The sequence below is a fragment of the Saccostrea cucullata genome, unplaced genomic scaffold (genome assembly GCF_032062105.1).
Source record: "Saccostrea cucullata isolate Sc308-1 unplaced genomic scaffold, CSIRO_AGI_Scuc_v1 ctg1391, whole genome shotgun sequence".
Taxonomy (NCBI): Eukaryota; Metazoa; Mollusca; class Bivalvia; order Ostreida; family Ostreidae; genus Saccostrea; species Saccostrea cuccullata.
Window position 1 is genome coordinate 22,488 of NW_026939608.1, and position 20,388 is coordinate 42,875.

General features: G+C 32.5%; 3 protein-coding genes across 3 annotated transcripts; 2 read left to right on the forward strand and 1 right to left on the reverse strand.

Moving 5' to 3' along the window:
• The first annotated feature begins 388 nt into the window (after positions 1 to 388).
• LOC134253445 (uncharacterized) lies at positions 389 to 1,256 on the forward strand. The gene is made up of 2 exons (XM_062735969.1): positions 389 to 880; positions 1,064 to 1,256. The coding sequence occupies exon 1, from the start codon at positions 452 to 454 to the stop codon at positions 866 to 868; it is 417 nt and encodes a 138-aa protein (XP_062591953.1). The 5' UTR covers positions 389 to 451; the 3' UTR covers positions 869 to 880; positions 1,064 to 1,256.
• A 1,280-nt stretch (positions 1,257 to 2,536) lies between these two features.
• On the forward strand, positions 2,537 to 3,894 carry LOC134253446 (cubilin-like). Its single transcript, XM_062735970.1, has 4 exons — positions 2,537 to 2,542; positions 2,732 to 2,897; positions 3,023 to 3,184; positions 3,581 to 3,894. Exons 1-4 carry the CDS (start codon positions 2,537 to 2,539, stop codon positions 3,889 to 3,891), a joined length of 645 nt encoding a protein of 214 aa, XP_062591954.1. The 3' UTR covers positions 3,892 to 3,894.
• Positions 3,895 to 4,742: 848 nt separating this feature from the next.
• Positions 4,743 to 20,382, reverse strand: LOC134253447 (uncharacterized). The gene is made up of 11 exons (XM_062735971.1): positions 20,198 to 20,382; positions 19,504 to 19,762; positions 18,925 to 19,040; positions 18,448 to 18,556; positions 18,148 to 18,283; positions 17,390 to 17,399; positions 14,300 to 14,476; positions 13,375 to 13,633; positions 12,061 to 12,176; positions 5,037 to 5,145; positions 4,743 to 4,926 (listed from the first exon to the last, which is right to left on the reverse strand). The coding sequence occupies exons 1-11, from the start codon at positions 20,339 to 20,341 to the stop codon at positions 4,790 to 4,792; spliced, it is 1,572 nt and encodes a 523-aa protein (XP_062591955.1). The 5' UTR covers positions 20,342 to 20,382; the 3' UTR covers positions 4,743 to 4,789.
• Positions 20,383 to 20,388: the final 6 nt, after the last annotated feature.

The window sequence follows — 20,388 nt, forward strand, 5'->3', positions numbered from 1 at the left end:
TTCTCAAGATTCCTGGATCCGCCACTGTATTTATATTACTTACCACTTTCAATATTATAATGTAAGACTTGTTACACGATAAACAATGAAAAGAACATTTTTTAAATTATTATTAAACCAGTCATTGTAATCTATACTTAAATATCGATGAGGATTCAACGAAAAGTTTGGGGAGGTGTGCGCTTTATAAAACGTGAAAAAAGAGCGTTTAACTTTATATTGTTTCTATCACAGACTGTGGTGTTCATAAACAATACCTACTACAAACACAAAATCTAAATTAATTTAAAGTTGGTTCAAAATTTATTCTTAATTAAAAGAGGGCGCAGCTTCTTAAAAAATGCAGGTGTCTTTGTCATATTTGTACGTATTTCCTGTCATTCTCGTACGTTTCCATTGTGACGATGTTTGATTATGACGTCACAATAGTTCTATTCACGACGAAATAAGTATGGCGGCATCAAATCCATTTATGAAGTTATTTAGTAGAAGAAGAAACAGAGTGGCCGCATACGCTCCGACAACGGAGACAGCTGAGCATGAAGCTCCTGATATTCCACGACAGACTGTGCCATCTGAAGCTCCGGCTCCGAGACCAAGGAGGGGGATACTGGGTCGGCTGAGGGGCGCCTGGAGGAGGATCAGGAAAATTGGTCGCAACCGGGTGCACCCTCAGCCACCCGAAACGGAACCCCCCGTACAAAATGACAGAGAAATTCAATCTCCGACAGAATCTCTGGCCAGTATCACGATAAGTATAATGAAGACGCCATCATTGATCTCGCTTGTGGCCAGCCAGGCCTATACGTGTGTCTTGAGTGAGGAGGAGGAGGATTCAAATGTTTTGATTTCGTGTTATGACAGATGAATATCCATAAAGGTACGGGTAATACCATAGCCATGTATTAAACGTTTGAGTTAATATGTACCGAAAAATGCCATATTTGATAAACAAGTAAAAATCTACCATTGTAGATGGCATTGCTGTCTTTGTTTGGTAAAGGAGTGAAAAATGTATCAAATTGGTAAAACAGATTTTTCAAAATTATTTTTTTAATTGCAGGTGATGGCTGGCTGTATGACATTGACACCCTCTTACGATATAAAACTTAAGTTCATTTTAGTTCTTCGTTACACGCCAAAGAACAAATCCGGATTCCATATGTTTACCAGATATATAACTGTAAAATAAAATCATCGAAATCTCAGGTCACACGAAAACTATAACCTTTCATTTAATGTCCATATGCTTAATTAAAGTGATACATGTTTCATATGAATTTGTTTTTTTTTTCTGTTAATTTGGTTTTTGATTACAATAAAATATTTGTATTCTTATATACTTGTTCATAATTTATCGAATTTCGAAAATTCTTCTTTTCGTGAATGAAAAAAAAAAGAGTATATATAAAATCAGGAAAAGTTAATGGAGTAACGAGTGAACAAGAAAGAAAAAAAATTAGCATTGTCGTTTAAAACAAATAAAAATAACTGAACATAAAATTTAATTGACCAAACAAATGCTCATGATCTTTATAAATGTTAAATTTTGAAAAATATCTATTCAGTGTTGTAGTAATTCAAGTAAAACTATTAGAATTCAGTGGCGGATCCTGGATTCTTGAAAATGGGGGTCCGTTTAATGGGTTCGGGACAGGGGCCCTAAGTCACACTAATAAATAGATTTTTTAACTCTTATATATTTTGGACACAAAGGGTGAGAGAGGCTGACCCCCCTTTAAATCCGCCATTGGAATTGGTAAATGGCGTTTACAATGTTTACACATGTAGGCGTGTCTTCAGGTAAGGTAGCATACACGTTTTCAAACAAACAAACAAAAAAAATCAAACGAGTCCAAGAAACAGAAGATCAAAGTTGCGATATTTATTATGTTAATTTTACACGTGTTAGAAAAACAAAACGGACACGACTACATTTAATAAAGGTCTCACCTATCTTTGGCAATTACTGGCCACAACAAATCAATTTTCTCTTCATTAAACGGTGCATTAAATCCACCAAAGAAAGGTTGGTTTGCATGACTAAAGTTGTACCACCCATACCATGGAGAAAGGGTAAATATACTTTGCATGGTGTTGAAAATTTCTGAGAGTTCAATGCGGTAAATTTATTAATTCTTTTCTCTGTTGTTTCTATATATTCTGCATTGTAGGACCCTCCAGATTCTAGCCGTTTTTCTAATATTAATGTCAGTTGCTGGTAAGTATATTTTTTTCGGGGAGGGGTGGGGTATAAAATAATTTAAGAAAATTATATATTTATATACTAGTATTAAAATATTAAGTAGTTGCATGTATTTGGAGGTAAAATATTGATATTCGTAACAAAATCATTGATATATGTAGTTGATTCGAACTGTTTTTTTTTTTTTGTTTGTTTGTTTTTTTAATGAAAAACATTTATATTTAAAGGCCGTGTCATTTCCCAAACTCTACAGGCTACGGGCTCAGCTCAGTACTATTCCTCTCCGGGATACCCCATAGCATATCCAAGGCAAGCATGTACACATTGTAAATGAAGGTTTAAAAAATATATTTAAAACGTTTTCAAAGCTTTTCAAAAATTCTTTTTTATCAAAGTATACTATTGTAACTTGCTACGATATTAATTTTTTTTTTTTGAAAATCGCCTTTTAATTTCAAGACTATTCGTACTATTTGAAAATTAATTTGGATTTTAGTGACATTTTCAAACTCGTTGGAATTTTAGTATTATTTTAAAAATCACACTTATTTTAGCAATTTAACACTGAAGACAACCATTATGACAACCGCACAGACAGAAATTCTTTACATCAATTTCTTGGACTGCAATATTGAGTATGCATCGGCAAAAGTACCATATTGTCAGCTTGACCAAATAACGGTTTATGATGGTAGGTTTTGGAAAATTGTTTAACTACCTACATGTAGTTAATATTCGAAGTGAGTCTCTTTCATTGCATATCTTTCGCGTGGAGTCTAACGATTTAATAATATATTTCTATTTTTCTTAAAACAGGTCCTTTTATGAACGATTCCGTTCTGTACCAGGGTTGTTGCTTAAATGACGTCACACAATTACGTAGTTCTGGGACTTCCATTTTGCTACAATTTGTGTCCGATACCACGGTAACGGGGAGAGGGTTTTATATTCAGTACTACACAAACGGCACAGCTACGAGTGAGTCTGACTGTTCAGCTTAATATAGTTACATGTTGTATAATTTTATGCTAAAAAGTAAAAAAAAAAAACGATATCGTTTTCCCCCCGTAATCGATAATTTGAGGGTATATATAGTTTTTGCCCTGTTTGTCCGTCTGTGTGTCGGCAAAACACTTTAACCTTACCCATAGTTTTTGAGTGAGTGGAGCTAGGGCTTTCACCTTTCAGAGGAGTAATTCCTTGTGACAAGACCTTTCTTTCGGTACCACCAAATTTGACCTTTTGACCTTGGAGTTTGACTTTCATTTGCGAAACTTCAACCTTCACCTTTATTTCATCTCAACTTACATTTTACACCCTATTGCAAATCTTTATTTACAAAAATATATATATTATCTATTTATCTACATGCAGATGACGGCAGTGAGTTGTCGACAGGAGGTACCATCGTTCTTATCGTTGTCTTGGTCATCGTTTTTCTTACAAGCGTTGGGGTTGCCTTTCCTCTCCTGTACTACAAATTCAAAGCTCGAGATAAATTCTGTGGCAAAATTCTTCCGACAGAAAGTTTGATTAAAGCGAAAACAGAGGTAGACTTGCAAGATGCTCAGGTTACAGCAACATCCCGAGATAGAGGTCCTGATCTTTTAAAATCTTGTAGTCAAGGAACTCAAGACACAAATTCCAGCAACAATGGAAGGACGCCGAAAGTAAATTCTAAATAGTAAAGACTAACATAAGTTGAGAAAAAAAATTATTAATGAATTTTGAACAGTGTTGAAGTACATGTATTGGGTTTTTGCACATAATTATATTAGTCTAGTGATGTATAAAGAATGTGATTATCAGTGATTATTTTTTGCAAAGCATACAAAAAAGAAAGACAAACCATTGTACATTAACTCAAAATATAATTGTTCATCCTAATATACCATTTTAAATCAAGTCTAAAATTTGTATTTCAATTAGTTGCATATATATTTAAATTTCACGTTTTTTTTTTTTTAATGAAAATTCATTCTTCCTTTGGACGATTTTCAAAGTAATAATATAACTCCAAAGGTTTAATTTTTTTTTCAATTTAAACTTGTATTGTTATGCATAGGTAAATTTAAAATTGATAAATTTTACAGATTAAATTTAAAAAAAATCAATACCAGAAAGAATATAAATTGAGAAGGCATAATGAAATTCCCTTAATTTGATGCAGACTTGAAGGAGTAAAAAACTGATCCCTACTAAAAAAGATCAAAGTTCCTATAAAATGTTGTAAGAAATTAAATGTCATCTCCCCCAACCCGAATTAATTTTGTGCATTTTTAATTTAAATACACGAACGCGGATAAGTCTTTAATTATATGATCATGGTCCCGGCGTGAAAGAAGTTTGTAAAAACCATTTGAGATATTTGATAATTCAAGTTTAATTTCCTGGGGGTGCATCTCGGGTACCCTATTTAGGAACATTCCTTACCGTTAATATTAAGTTGTTTGGGACTGAACAAACCAGCAAATACTCTCTTTAAAATTAAACGTAATAAATTGAAGTGATATACTTTTAAAACATTTTAAAAATATTTTATTTGCCATGTTAAACACAGTAAAATGTTGAAGAAAATATCTGTTAAGCTGCCTTTGAAGTTCGATGAGATTCTCCTCCCAGAGTCATGACTTGGTCGTGAAAGTCTAACTTGGCAGTGTAATGAAAAGCAATGTTTGAAAATACCACCAAATATTCACAGGCAGCGAATCCAGTGTATACTAAAAGACAAAAGAAATTAAATCGTATCAGACAACAAGGAATGATGAAATCGAGATTATTAAAAAAAAATTTAGCTAGGTTTTAAATGTATTTTTAATAAATAACCAACCTCCACTCTCGCAATACCAGTTATGCCTGAAGTACATGTATACTGCCATCAGGAAAATGGAGAGATTGAAGATAAATAAGACAATTTTATAATGGTATGATTTAGTTTCCTGTAAAAGAAAAAAATGGTTTATATTATGGATAATTTCTACGATGTAACACCCCCCCCCACACACTCACAGTATCATACCACATGAAATTAATATAAGCTGGGACTGTGTAAAAAGTTGCCTGAGAATAATGGATTGTTGAAGACAGTATTCAAACAGTAGACATCTCATCAAGCCCACACCCTTATTTGGGTCTTTTTTGCAATTAATTTCTGTTCGTTTAAGAAGGCTTGACATTTCCCCCTCCCACTTCAATGGGGAGAGAAGAATTATTTATTTATAGATCTAGAGCTTATATTCACATGCAAGTGGGGCGGGGGGGGGGGTGCGGACTTTTGAATTCTTTAAGGAAATATATATGTTCAAGTGTATTATCAGGGACACCAAAAAAGCTTATTATAATAAAAGAGAGAATATTAGAACAAAAGGCTGAAAAAAAAAATTAATTACTAATTACGGTTAATACATATTGTTCCTGCATGGTAAAAGTTTATCTTACCCTGACCTATCTTTTCCTCAACTTTGTTTTGTTGTCATTTATTGGCTGCATTTCATTTCCGGAATATTTGGTAATTAGCAACTTTTCATTTCCGACATTTTTTTAGTTTTCATTTCCGACATTTTTTTTGTTTTCATTTCCGACATTTTTCAAATACATATATAGTACCTATAGTAACAGATATGATAACTTAACTTATGAAAAATTTTAAGGAATAAATCAGTGAAATCCAGTTTTGTAAATCTATCAAAGACTTGGACATAAGTATGCTGCTGTCACTGACATTTCATTTGGTGCACATTATATGTGTTGAAAAAGTTTTAAGCACATTGAACTTCTTTACCTAGACTTAGTTCTACATATATGCATAAATGTAAAGCTGTTTATTATTATTATTATTATTATTATTATTATTATTATTTTGTATCAATATTTTGGTATAAATACTTTAAGAAAACATTGAATTGCCGCACAGGTAAATTCCGGAAATGAAAGAAATATTATGTCGGAAATGAAAACAAAAAATGTCGGAAATGAAATAAAAAATTGTCGGAAATGCTATGCATATTTCCGGAAATGAAATGCAGCGCATATATTGTTCAATGTTTTGCTTGACCCACGTGGGTGTATTATGCAATAAAGAAAATTAAATTGTAATTTTTAAAAGATAACTCTATATGAGAAAAAATGCGCGTGACGTTACGCACGGTATTGGTGACGCTTTCTATTGATTTTCCTTCTATAGAGAATATTGACATGCATTACTCTATAATAGTGTAAATAAATAGTATCTATTGGGTATTCTGCTTTAAGATAAATTAGAAAATCTTTAAAACTCGGAAATATGTCATTATTTTTTATTTTATATACATTAAGTTACCAAAACCTTTGACATTTATACATAAATACCCATGTAGACTGGTAACATTTGAGGCATACCCCCAAAATCTATATACATATATGAGCGATTTATAAAATTGTAATATTGATAGTTTTTACATCAGTCGGCGGGAAAAAGAATCGTCTTTATGACATCATAGGTAATTTGACGTAAAATTCGTTAGATTTGAGATAATTTGCCCGTAAACGCAAGAAGATACATGGTAGACTGCGGAAAAAAACAGGGGATAAATTCAAAGTCGATTCAGGTAAGGGTGTTTAAGGAGATGTGTTATATATTTTTAAAATATTGGAAATTTGATTTACACAAATATATATCCAAAAAGAATGCTTACAAGAGTTCATGGAATTTTTTTTTTTGTTGATTTTTAAATTCTGTATAAACATTTTAGCATTTATTTGAAAATCATACCATATAAAGCCCTTATGTCACGCCATGTTTTTTTTTTTACATTTTGATTACATATTACCCATATTGTTTGATTTTTTTTAGTCCGTCGTTAACTTTTATTTTAAAATATACAATTTAATTCTGAAAGTATCAAGTATCTGCTAACACATTATTTTACGAATTTCAATGCATAAAAATAGTTAATGAGGATTTCTGCATGTTTTTACTTGTCAGTCACAGGAAATATTTGACGGCATCATGGCGTCTGATAATATGAACAAGCCCTATTTAGTCCAAGTATACAAGACTTATTTATATTTGGATTCTTATTGTTGTACTTATGGTCTATAATATCCTGCTTTGCATTTTGTTTATTGGTTCAAAAACGTGTTTTGCCTCAAAATATGATACGAAACTCTAACTGAAACTCTGTCTACTCAAATGTCCTCGACAGTGTTTCTAACGTTTTCTCTAAAATTTAAAATGATATATAGTATTGAACGCCTACTCTTTGAGAGCAATTATCTCAAACACTTGAGAAGTTTTCAAAAAAATCTTTTTTGTCTGAGAAAATATAACTGTATTAGACTTTCCTGTTTCTTTGCTTTGCGATTACATTGATATTCAATGAATTAATGAAGAATTTTAATTGGTCTACTAATTTGTCTCATCTACGGGATTTTGACGTGATCTGCACTTATGACGTCTCGCTACGAAAAAATGCAGATGTTAACGGTTTGGATTCATCTTAATTAAGACACGTCAACATATTAATTGTTAAACCCAGAAATTTGTATTTAAAAAATGGGGGGGGTGCACGAAATAAAAGGAAGTAGAGGGAATTAATTCACATTCCGACTGCGTAGACAGTTTTTACAGTCCCCATCCCATTTACATTCCCTTTTCCTTTTTTTCTTTTTTGAGTTTTTAGACTTACTATTTTATCAGCGCATACTCATTTTTATGAAAGTATATTTCTTCCTTTCTCAAGTGTAGGTTCTTTTTTTGGTTAAATATTGGTGGTGGTTTTTTCCAAGGGGGGGGGGGGGTCCAGAGCACTTCCTCTGGATTCGTCCTTAGAATGACGCAAACGTTATAGCATGATGATAAACAGATAACGATATGGAACAAACCTTTAAAATTTTAAAACTGAGAAAAATACATGGTTTGCATAATTTTTAGATTGCCAATTGCCGTCATATCGAATTCAACTACCGAAAACTAAATTTTTGCTATCTAAATAAAATACGATTTTGTACATATTAGATCAAAAGTGTATGTTTCTGCTGAATAGTAGCAAATGAAAAGGGTCATTGTATACAGTTGTCATAGACAATGTGAAGGGAGCGAATCAAAAATTTTCATGTATTGCATTCAAAAGAGGTAATCAATTCAAAAATTCAATATAGAACGCAGCCCAATTTTTCCTGTCGACAAAACTAAGGCCTATACTAATTCATCTCCTGTGTTTTAAGACAAAGAGGAAAGGATCCTATCAATGTTGAATTGCTAGCCGCAACGCTTCCGTCCTTTTTGATTCACTACCATATATACAGAGATACACAATTGGTTTTTAAAAGTTTAGGGAGGGGGATAAAAAAGGTGACAAATCAAACAATATTAGGATAGAATAATTCGGCGAGAACAAAACATCTTGTGGAAATAAAGTACATTATTATCACTCAAAAACACTAGTATAGGGAGGATAATCTCTCTTTCTCTCTCTCTCGTATTGTCTTTTGCTTTAAAATATTTCGAAGTGAATTCTACTTAGACCCTCTTACAATCCACACCAGATGTGCCTACGACTGTCTGGATTCGATAGGACGGATTATTATACATGTACATTGAAATTAAAAATGACACGCTTTCTTGATTTTTAAAGAATAAATAAATAGTAAAAATAACCTTTCTTTCTAAATTTGTAAATTGCATATTCCTGAACTGAAAGAGAAACCCTAGACAAAATTGATCGAAAAGTACCCCCCTTCCCCCCTTTCAGGAGATAATCTTAAATGATTTTGTTTTACATGTACCTAGAAAGAGGACACCCCCACCCCATCCCGGGCATTATATTGTCTATGAAACATTCATTAATAAATTCAAACTTCATTCCTTATTAGATGGCATTTGTATAAATATATTGTTTGATATCTATTTTTATCGTTCCTTATAATTTTTTTTTACCTATAAATGTAAAATTTCTATCAGGTAATTTTTACAGGTATGTCACATTTAACGATCAAAGAAAAGAGAGAAGAAATACGCAGAGAACAAAAGAGAAAATGGAAACAAAAACAAAAATTATTGAGACCAGCAAAAGAGTTGTCTCAATCTACAGCGGCTGTAAAGAAGAGGCAGCAACGAGAGAGGCTTGCTCGGAAAAAAGAGGAAGAAAGTGAAAAAAAAAAAACAACAAGCTGCAGAAAGAAAGCGGAAAAGTAGGACAGCCCTTAAGAGTAAACAGATTCAAGAAAAATCAAAGAAGGAAGAAAGACGCAAGAAAAACACAAAGAAACAAAGACGATGGTGAGAAAAGAAAAAAATACTCACACAACACAATCTCCCGCTCACACAAGAGGAACAACAAATATTTCAAAATAAAATGAGTAAATCCCGAGCAATAAGAAGGTTAAAGGAAGCACTTCCCAGGACACCTGTAAAACGAATTGCAACAGTAAAGGCGTACTTGTCCTCAAAGAAATCACCCACGGTCAAGGAACTACAGCGTAGAAAGGTTGTACCATCACCGGAAGAACGCAGAGAATTGGAAATGAATGAATCTGTTATACAGGATGTGAAATCGTTCTTGAATTCGGTAAAATTTAAGCGAAGCGATAAGTCGCGGGAAGCCGTGGACATTTTAGCTGCATCTGTATCAGGACCATTAGTTCAAAAATCAAGGGCCAAAGTTGACCTTGCGAGAAAACTCGGAATGCCTGTTAGAAGGATCTCAAAGGGTGTTCGAATCCGACAACGAATTCTGCATTCAGAAGAATCATCCTTTGAGTTTACAAAAAGGAAAACAAGGTCAGATAAACTAACTGAAGAAGTACAAAAAAACAGTGTATGATTTTTGGTGTCTACCCGAAAATTCGCGACACACTGGAAAAAAAAACTGATGTCAAGCGTGTCCGAATAGCTCCAAAAACTTACTGTAGCCATGCTATTCAAATTCTAGGAAATGCAAGGAAAAAGGATAGAACAACATGCTGCTGCAGGTATCATCTAGAGAGCAAGTTTTTGTTCAATGCTTTCAAAGCACGTAGAAATCAATTGGCAAACGATGGGTTGCTGGACGAAAACACATGTAAGGTTTACAGAACAATTTCAGAATTATGTGAAGACACGATGTGTCATACGGAGGGTGAAGATTTACATTTGAAGGACTGTTTAGAAAGAAGCTGTGAAAAATGCGGTGTTCATTTGCTGAAATTTTGTGACGCTGAATTAGATATGTCTGACGACTCGCCAGATGTTAATTGGAAAAAAATTAGGTATATTGACATTAAAACAAAAAATGGTACCAAGAAGAAATTGACATTGGTGGACAAAGTTACAAAGTCCGGTGAGATGATCAAGTATTTTAAGAAGGTTTTGGATTTTTGTCCAGGTCATCATGTCAGGGCCAAATGGCAAACTGATCAACTGAAAAATCTTGCCGAAAACTTGCCGGAAAACGAATGTTTAACTGTTCATGATTTTTCGGAAAATTACAGATGTACTGAGAGGGTTGAAATACAGTCAAACTATTTTCAACGAACTGAGGTTTCCATTCACATTTCCCTGATTTATAGACATGCTATTTTAGAAGTTGACGGTGTATCAAGCACCCCCGATGACCCGTGCATTATTTGTGAACATTTTTTTCTTATTTCTCCTGACGAAAAGCACGACCATCATTTTGTAAAGTGTGTTCAGAGGTTCATATCTGAATATTTGCAGTCCATCAACTACCCTCGGTCTACAATGCACGAGTTCTGCGACGGGTGTCAAAGCCAATATAAAAGCAGGAACTGTTTGGGAAATCTAGTTCATTCCGTTGACGAGCTTGGATACCAGAAAATAATACGAAATTATTTTGAAAAAATAAAATGGATTTTTACTGTTTGATTTTATATATAGACATGTTGATACTTCTTTTCCAACAAGAATTCATCGAGAAAGAAATAGTATAGAAACAGTAATCACTGATCTTTACTTACATACAAATAATGTAATTAGTTTTTTTTTTCAATAATGCTTTCATTTTTTTTTCAAATTGTGTCATTTACTGAAGATTTCCATTTACTCCAACATGCAGAAAAGGTGTGGGTACTTTAACTATATAAACCCATGGAGGTAAAACTATTTAGTATGCATTTATACCTTCATGCTTATTTTTACAAAGTCGCTCACTGATATGAGTAATTTTACGTTCCGTTTACGTGACGTTAAAATGACGTTACCAAATGTGACACCAACACCGTGCGTATCGTCGCGTGTTATTTTTATTACACGTATTTTCTTCGGGTTTTTGGAAGGGGGTAGATAGGGGTGGGTGGGTGGGTTGTCCAGAACAATTTCACAATCTATTTTTAAAATGAAATTAATTAGTTTCTGACCTTTTAAGAAAAGTATATAGATTTTTTCTCCATCAGTCCTGTTGTTTGCTTGATTATGAAAGTACATCATTACATTAAGGACTTCAATTTATAATATCACAGTTTTTAAGTTTTGTCACATTTTATAATATGACCCCTATTTAATATGCTGTAAATCACTTTTTATTCGCAAGAACTTTATTTTCGTGTAATTACTAAGACAATGAGCCCGCCGAAATTTCATATCCTTACGTATAAAAGTATTCCTTACGGTTATATAGAGGAATACATGTAACAACAATTCGTGAAAATTATGTCTCCCCAATAAAGAGTCAATGACTATCTCGCGAAAGTAAGGTGTCGCGAAAATTTAGTCATCTATAGTATATGAATGCAGTATTATGAAACCGTGGGTATATACATGTAAGTAATCTATTCCTGTGTGTTAGGGCCTTATTTAGAATTATTTTGCGGACCTGGATTAAGATACATGTGTCACACACGTGGTATTGTTTGTATTGTAGATTACAATATTTACTCACTTTAGGAGTCATATCCCGTCCTTTGCCTGAATGGCCCCATCGGTACAGAAAACATGTCAACAACATGTAGATCTCAGATGTTACCATGAATAATACAAACATGTTTTCATGAATCTCTGAAATGTAAAGTTATGTAAAAAAATTTATATTATTATTTTATTAATCTTGTAATTGGTAAATAAAAACAGACGTATATACAGTGCAGGGAAATAATTTTGTTACAGCATCAATGCTGATTTTTGTGCTTCCTATGCTTGCTGATTTTGATGTTTCCTTTGCTTGCTGATTTTGATGTTAGTTATCCTTATCCTGATCCTGGTTTGATCCTTATCCTGATGCTGGTTTGAAACTAGGTTACTGCTAGTAATGTTACCGGAAGTAGGATTATCCTGCCGGAAGTTGATAATTCAAAAACAGCATCGCCATTAAAATTAATTTTTGGGGTAATTTTTATTTGTAATTTGTATTAAATTACTTTCCTTTATCTGTTTTCACTTTGGTCAATGCTAGTTCTATCCTTTGCTTGCTGATGCTGATCCAAGTAATGCTGTTTTTTTAAATGCTGATGCTGATGCTAGTTCTATCCTGATCCTACTTATGCTGATCCTGATGCTGGTTTATGTAACAAAATCAGTTCCCTGCACTGTACATGTAAATAGCACACGATTTGTTTTAAAAAAAAAAAAAAAAAAAAAAAAAAAAAAACAAGACCTAGCCTCTATTTATGAACATCAATAAACCATGTTTTTTTTTTATAATACGAAATTAAGCAATAAATTATTTATTTTTTTCTATAATAATTATATTCAGACAGACATAAAATAAACATAAAACGCAAAATAAACCGAAATGTAATATATTGACACATATTTAATGTCAAACACCCTTAAATAGTCAATTATTTAAATTCAATTGGGTCTCACAAAACCAGGACGTATATTGAGACAGATAGAAACACAAAATAATTTAAATCCCAAGTCGATTATGAGAATCATTAAATTACCATTACACTAGGCAGAGATGATTCAGTTGTAGAATTTGATAGTTCCATTTACTCTTTAAAAGCTGGCAACGATGAACACTTTTTTTTCCAATTATCATTACGGTCTTATTACACTTCTCCATTAGAAGAATACAGTTTCAGTTAATAATAAATAAAGATTTGGGAAAAAATTATCGCATACTGCATCTGATCTTCAAAAATTTGAAGACTGAATAACTACACAATTAAAACAACGAAGAATTTTTGTCGACAAAAGCTCGATCGAGGTATTAAACCCTTCATCTAGAAGCAATTTATAGAATAAAACAAACCTTTATCGTCGAGGGAGGATATATACGTTAGAATGACAAGAGCAAAATTCTCCACAGTATGTAATAAAGTACATAGTCCAGCTAAAATGGTATAAATATTGCTCCAGGATTCTACTACAAATCGCATATGGTAGCGGTAATATGCACAAGCAATGAGGAATCGTGGAAAAGCGTGAAGGGCAATACAGATTCTCCATACATTTCTCTGAGGAATGTATCCACCAATGGCTGCACTTATGGACGGTAGGTAGTTGGCTACCTGAAAATAAATTAATGCAAATAAAGAGCAGATAGTTCACTTACTTGGTTATATTTTCGACTTATACTGTTTGGACTTTAAAAAGAAATTTAAACATCAAATCAGGCATTTGAAACAGAAATGAGACAGAATTGTTCTTTTTCTTAATATTTTGAACAAATCAAATTGGTTTATGTTCTTGAACCAAGCCTTCATCGTGGAAAGAAAAGCTTAACAATTCTTCCATCAAATGAACTGTACATGTGTACATTTATTTAAACGGCAATAAGTGTTCAGTCTCTTCTGTGAACTTGGATCTGTTCAAATGACATAATCATCTCTTATCCTTAATTGACTCTACAGTATGTGACACAAGGTTAAGTCTAAGAGACACCTTCTGGTTATATGTACGTTACATTTTTCGTCTGATTATGACAAGGAGCACATAATGGGTTTGACTGGACGGGAGAGGATGCTAACTCCTCCATGGCACCTAATCCCACCCGTGTTTTTAGAGATCCATGTTTGCTCTGCTCCCTTTGTATTGTTTTATTGAGCTTTTTGGATTTGATCACTCCTCGTTATATATCTCTCTATATTATATATTTTACTACCTGCATACTTATGAGTGGGTTTACAGTTCAGACAGACCAAAAATTAAGCTCCAAACCATGTAAATTAACTTACCCGGCAATGTGTTGCGGTAGATTCCTTGAAATTGAATAACACCGACCAGATAACACAAAATAAGGTTGCGAAAAATGGAAGTCCGGCAACAATGTTGCTCAAAGTTGAAAAGTGCAACCGAAAGAGTATACTTTGATAAGCCATAATGCAAAGCGGTCTACTCAAATGTTCTGCATGCTGAATGTTTCACATTTAAATTTAAAGATACGTTCTAAGTATAAACCAAAACACAAATTAAGTCCAAATGTAAATTAAAGTACTGCTGAAATCCTCACATTTAAAAATCCTTTATCTTTAGCCACGTGAGTTGGACAACAGACCGGATATATCACTATAGATTGATATAGTTATATAACAGGAATATACATGTAAATAAAAATTGGTGGTTAAATCACATTTTAGATATATACATATATGCGGGTGATCAATTTTCACAGCCTCGTAAACTGGAATACAGTAAAGGGAAAAATATGTGTATATTTCTTTATGCGAGGGACCTTGCCTATCTTCCTTATACATATGTAATATTGCCAAGATATTTAAAATGAGCGAATTATCATAAATGAATACATTATGATGTATTTTGTTGTTTTGTTTGAAGTTTCATTTTATGAGATTTAAAATAAAAACCATGATACTGTATATGCACTTTTTTGTTTTTAATGACCACGGAACGCCTTTAATTCAAAAACATAACTTCAATAGTTTCTGAAAATCAATACCCTCCCTATGTATATTTCTCAGTCTTGCCGAAACCCACAGATTAAAAACGTTTCTATATAACTCGAAAGAAGATGGGGGGGGGGGGGGAACAAGGCGGGCAGAATGCCTATAGCGTCAGATATTAAGAAATGTTAATCAATATGTCAATTCAGTATCAAATTAACAAGTCATTATTGAAATTTATGAAATCATGAGGAAAAAACCTGAGAGAAAAAAATGTCGTATTTTTTCCTTTATAAAAATATTAGACGGTATTCGTGGGATTCGAACCCTAGCAATAAAAAATAAGACAAACGCGCTAACCACGATGCTACTTTGCTCATGATGAATTTGGACATTTAAATCATGTTTGTAATATGACCTTTGGCTTAATGGACGAAGTATTTCCACTGGCACCTGAAGTATGGAAAATACCCCCCCCCCTTTTTTTTGTAAATGAAAAAAAATGTAAGAGTGTATAATATCTCAAAAATATAAAATTTCCCCGTCAAACACATCTTATGTCGTTATATGCAAGCAGATTGTACTTTTTCTCACGTTTAAAGAATGACCCTATTCAGTATTTTTATTATACCGAATAGGGTCATTCTCTAAATGTGAGAAAACGTACAATCTGCTTGCATATAACGACATATAGATGTGTTTGACGTGGAAATTTTATATTTTTGAGATATTACACACTCTTACATTTTTTTTCATTAACAAAAAAAAAAGGGGGGGGGGTATTATCCATATTTCAGGTGCCTGTGGTATTTCTCGGAAAGATGTGAATGTTTTATCATAAATTTGACTTTTAAGGTATAGTGAGTCTTCGCTCCATGTTTTTGAAAACCAAAAAATGTATATTTTATTGCAAACTTTTAGGATTATCTTTCAAAAAAAAAAAAAAATGGAGCGAAGACCCACTCATATTGAATTTTTTTTTTCAAAGTATGAGAAAATGATCATTTTTGTTCTTTTCAGTGTTTGTATACTTTTTCATAGGCAAATAATTTCATTCTTTGCGAGATTTTTGTAAATTGTAGAGATTTTACGTTAAGTATATATACTTTAATGTTAGATGAAATATCAAATAAAATTTGGATATAATTGAAATTTAATTTTTCACTTCATATCTGTCGCACTATATAGGCACTTCGTCCGCCTTATCTTCCCATCTTCTTTATTTTGCTACATGTAGTAATATATTATTAATTATTTCCCCAGTTACATAATTTCTTTTGTCATTTTTAATATTTTTTACCGTGTTAAGTGCTTTCACAAATTCAGCAACTATCCAGTATCTCTTTCCATGACCTTGACACATATAACACATATAATCCCTTTCCCCAAAGATTGCCCGCGTATGATACGGCAACTTTATCATTCAAATGCAAGTACACTGTACATAGTTTCGCCTGTGTCATGTACAAACGAATATGCGCAGCTCATTTTGACATTTTTCCTGCTTCGCCAAGCATTTTCAGTTTTTTACTAGAGTTTCTCCATGTACAAAACGGAATAATCTCCTGACGTTCATCTCTCTCTCCTTTTTAATGACGACTACATATCTTTTGGCATTGCTCTCTTTTCCACGAAGCATTATTATATTACTTGTAATTCATAATTTGAAACGATATAACGATTTTTATTTGAATGTGTAAATTTTTCTTTTCCTTTTTTGTGCCATTTCACAGAAAATTGTCCCATTTGACTACACAGGAATGCAGACATCCTGGCAATACCAGAGGTCCTACATTAACATGTTGCTTAGTTGTAAGTCATCAACATCAACTACTATTTGTACAATTTTTAGTACATTCTACAACTGGAAAGAGGATACAGCCATGAATAATCGTAGAAAATCTTACTACTTTGTATTTAAGGGGGAGGGGGCATAAAAAATCAAACACTGTGTGAGTCCCACATTTATTTATGAAGTTTTGAAGACTGACAGTTGTCAAGCAGTTTATAGTGTGTACTTTATACCAACAATAGAGCCTTTCTAGAAAAACACTAACAGCATAACAGAGAGAAATCATGCTATCTATCAAAACATATATCATGAGAGAGGGCATTGATTCTCAACATGTTACATTCCTAGAATCAAATGCTTATCATATACAGATCTATAAACCAGATATACTAAGTAGTATAACCTTAATACAAAGATTATCATTACTTCAATAACAGTGAAGCACAGTGCTGTGTAAAAATGATAATAATACTCGGAAGTCCTTTATGTAGAAAAGCTTTTTTCCCTGCAATTCTTGAATATGGACATCAAAGAAATACAGCTGATGTCAACAGAGGTTTCTTCTGAGAATTCCAGCCAATCTGGTGAGCAGTTCAATCACAACCATACAGTCTAATTCACACAGGATGTACTGATAATACCCTGTAAACATAAATTGTACATGTACCTTATCAGAACAATTTTCAAAGATGAATTTATGTATATCTTATCAAATGAAATTACATCAAGAACTGACTACTAATTAATGATCAAATGTGTTTAAAAATCAGCACATCAATCCCTGGAAATATATCAAATTATAAACTTATTTAAATAAAACTCGGTCTCTTTTTTTCATTTTAAGAGTATTGCAGTTATGCCCCTTTGTAATGATTTCTTTTCCAGCCTTTAGGGGCATTTTCAGTTATATTGTATACAATATGATTTTATTTTAAGTCTAAAGAGATATTTGCAATTACATAAAAAGAACACAATTAGTGATTTTTCGGTTTATTTTACCAGTAACTACAGCTTACTCTATTAAGCAACAAATGTCACCAGTTTGATCTGGGTAAATACAACAATTAGATACATGTATTTTAGTTGATAATCTTTGCTACATGTCTATACCCAACAGATACAATAAAACTAATTATGAAACATGTAGCTGAACCATTATTCCCAATATTTCCTAGGAAATACATTCAAGTTATTCCCAGGAATAATCAGTATTTGAATATTTCCCAACCCTGCCAACCCTGTTTTGGAATTTTTCCCCCTTCTTTTACCAGCAATGCAGTAATGTCCCTATATCTTTAATCTCTAATGCAGTTTTACCCCTTTAATGAAAAATGTCACACTCTCCTGTAGTAATTACCGAAATAGCCTGTGGGTGGGAGATGGGGCTTACATTTCTTTGTAGATATCCCCACTCTCCTCTCCTGACAGTAGAATCAGCTGATCTGAGAAGTCGTATTTGGCGGTGTAATGGAAGGCAATACTGGAAAATACTACAAGATATTCACACAGGGCAAATATGGAATACACTGAAATAGAAGAAAAACATACAGAACATAACTTTAGGCTATGTACAGCTATATTTTGGTTTTAATTTCCAAACTCATCATATGATAAAACCCTGCATTGATATGTTTACAGAGTATAAGAGAGTCTATATTAGTTTTCAAAATTTAAAATGAAAAAATTTTACCTCCAGTTTCACAATACCACTCATGCCTAAAAAACATGTATACTGCTGCCAAGAACATGGTAATGTTGAAGAAAAAGAGGAACTTTTTATACTGGTAGGACATGACCTCCTAAAAAAGAAGATTCAATGTAGCCTATTTTAAAAGTCACAAAGATAATCATTAGAATTTTTTCACAATCGGAGATCATCTGTGGTCCTATAAAGGAGAAGCAAACTCTAACAAATCCAAAAGATAAATTCTTTAGTATCAGTGAGTTTTTCTGTTTAGATATTTTTCATATTAGCCAATTATGTTATGAAACTATAGGTATATAGAAAATAAAAATAGAATATGAAACGTGTAATTCAAAAACATTTTCAAAAACATACATATATTTGTACCGGGTAATATGAATTATTGTTTTATGAAAAATAATACTAATATATGTACTTAGTACTTACATAAGTTCATAGCTAAAGCACTATGAATATACATACCATTTTTGTCATGGCACGTCCATTGGTAGTGTGACTCCATTTGTAAAGAATACAGGTAAGCAACATATAGCACTCAGAACAAACCATGAAGGTGATAAACATGTTCTCATGCACAGCTGAAACATAACAATGGTAGAACTTTTATTCATTTGGAATTCAATATTTGAGCATCATTTTCCCCCATGGATTTGTTAATTTCCTTTAAACATATAAAAATTACATCTTTATCTCTATAGTATAATATCAGTTGGTTAATTTGAGCAAATTTGATATTTAAGTATAATTATGCATGGGCTGTACCAAAAAAATTGTACAAATTAAAATACAAAGTACCGGTAATAAAAGGTTGATTTTAATATCGATTCAACTTTATTTACTAATGGTCCCCCCACCCCCAAAAATCAAAATGTGTCCATTTAGCTATTAGTTTTGTTCTTTTTGTACTAATTTTCCAGATGTAAATGGACAGAGGGAAGTATTGGAGGAAAAGACAACATTATTATTAATAGTATATTTCCTTTTTCAATGAGCTTGATGGGCAGGAAAGAAATACATGTACATCAGATGTTTATTACCAACCATAATTATCAGTAGATGATACATAGGTAAGAGTGACTAAAGCTGCATTTTCAATTATATGTAGGAAAACACAGAGCTTTGCAAGGTTCTTGTATAAAGTATTCCTCACTCCAACATGAAAATGTGTGTAATAGCCATAATATGTGAAAGCAAATAAAAATCTTGGTGCTGCATGAAGAGCTATACATATCCTCCATATATATTTCTGTGGGGCATATCCTCCAATGGCTGAACTAATGGATGGTAAGTAATTTGATACCTGAAAAATGAACTGATCAGTCAGTTACATGTATACAAGGGTACATACATGTACATGTAAGTCTGTAGACAATGAGTGTACTTAAGTCACAGTACACTTATTTGTACAGTATCATTATATTTTTATTTGAGATTTGGGAAAAAAAAATTAAGATTTTAATTGGTGATAAAGTTTATGGCAAAATATTCTCCTGAGATAATCAAAACAAGGAACATGTTCATTTTTTTTCTGTGCTGAATTAAATAGGCATTTCAAAATCTTTTCTATCAAATACAAATTGTCAAGATTATTCGAGGTATTCTTCATTGACGCCTTAATCAATTTCATGAAATAAATATATATAAATATTTTAAAATATATGGAGGAAATTCGAATGTCATAATAAAGTACATAACCATTAACATTCAGATTATTCAACTTTTTTTAAATACTCACGCGACAGTGTGTCCAAGTAGATTCTTTGAAATTATATAAAATCGATAAAACTATACAAACAAAAGCCCCTAATAAAGGCAGAAGAGCTGCAACAGTAACCAACAACGAAAAATTAATATTGAAAAGTGATTGCTGTCGAGGCATGGTTGACGGAAGTAAATAAACAAAACATAGTCTCACAAGTGTTTTGA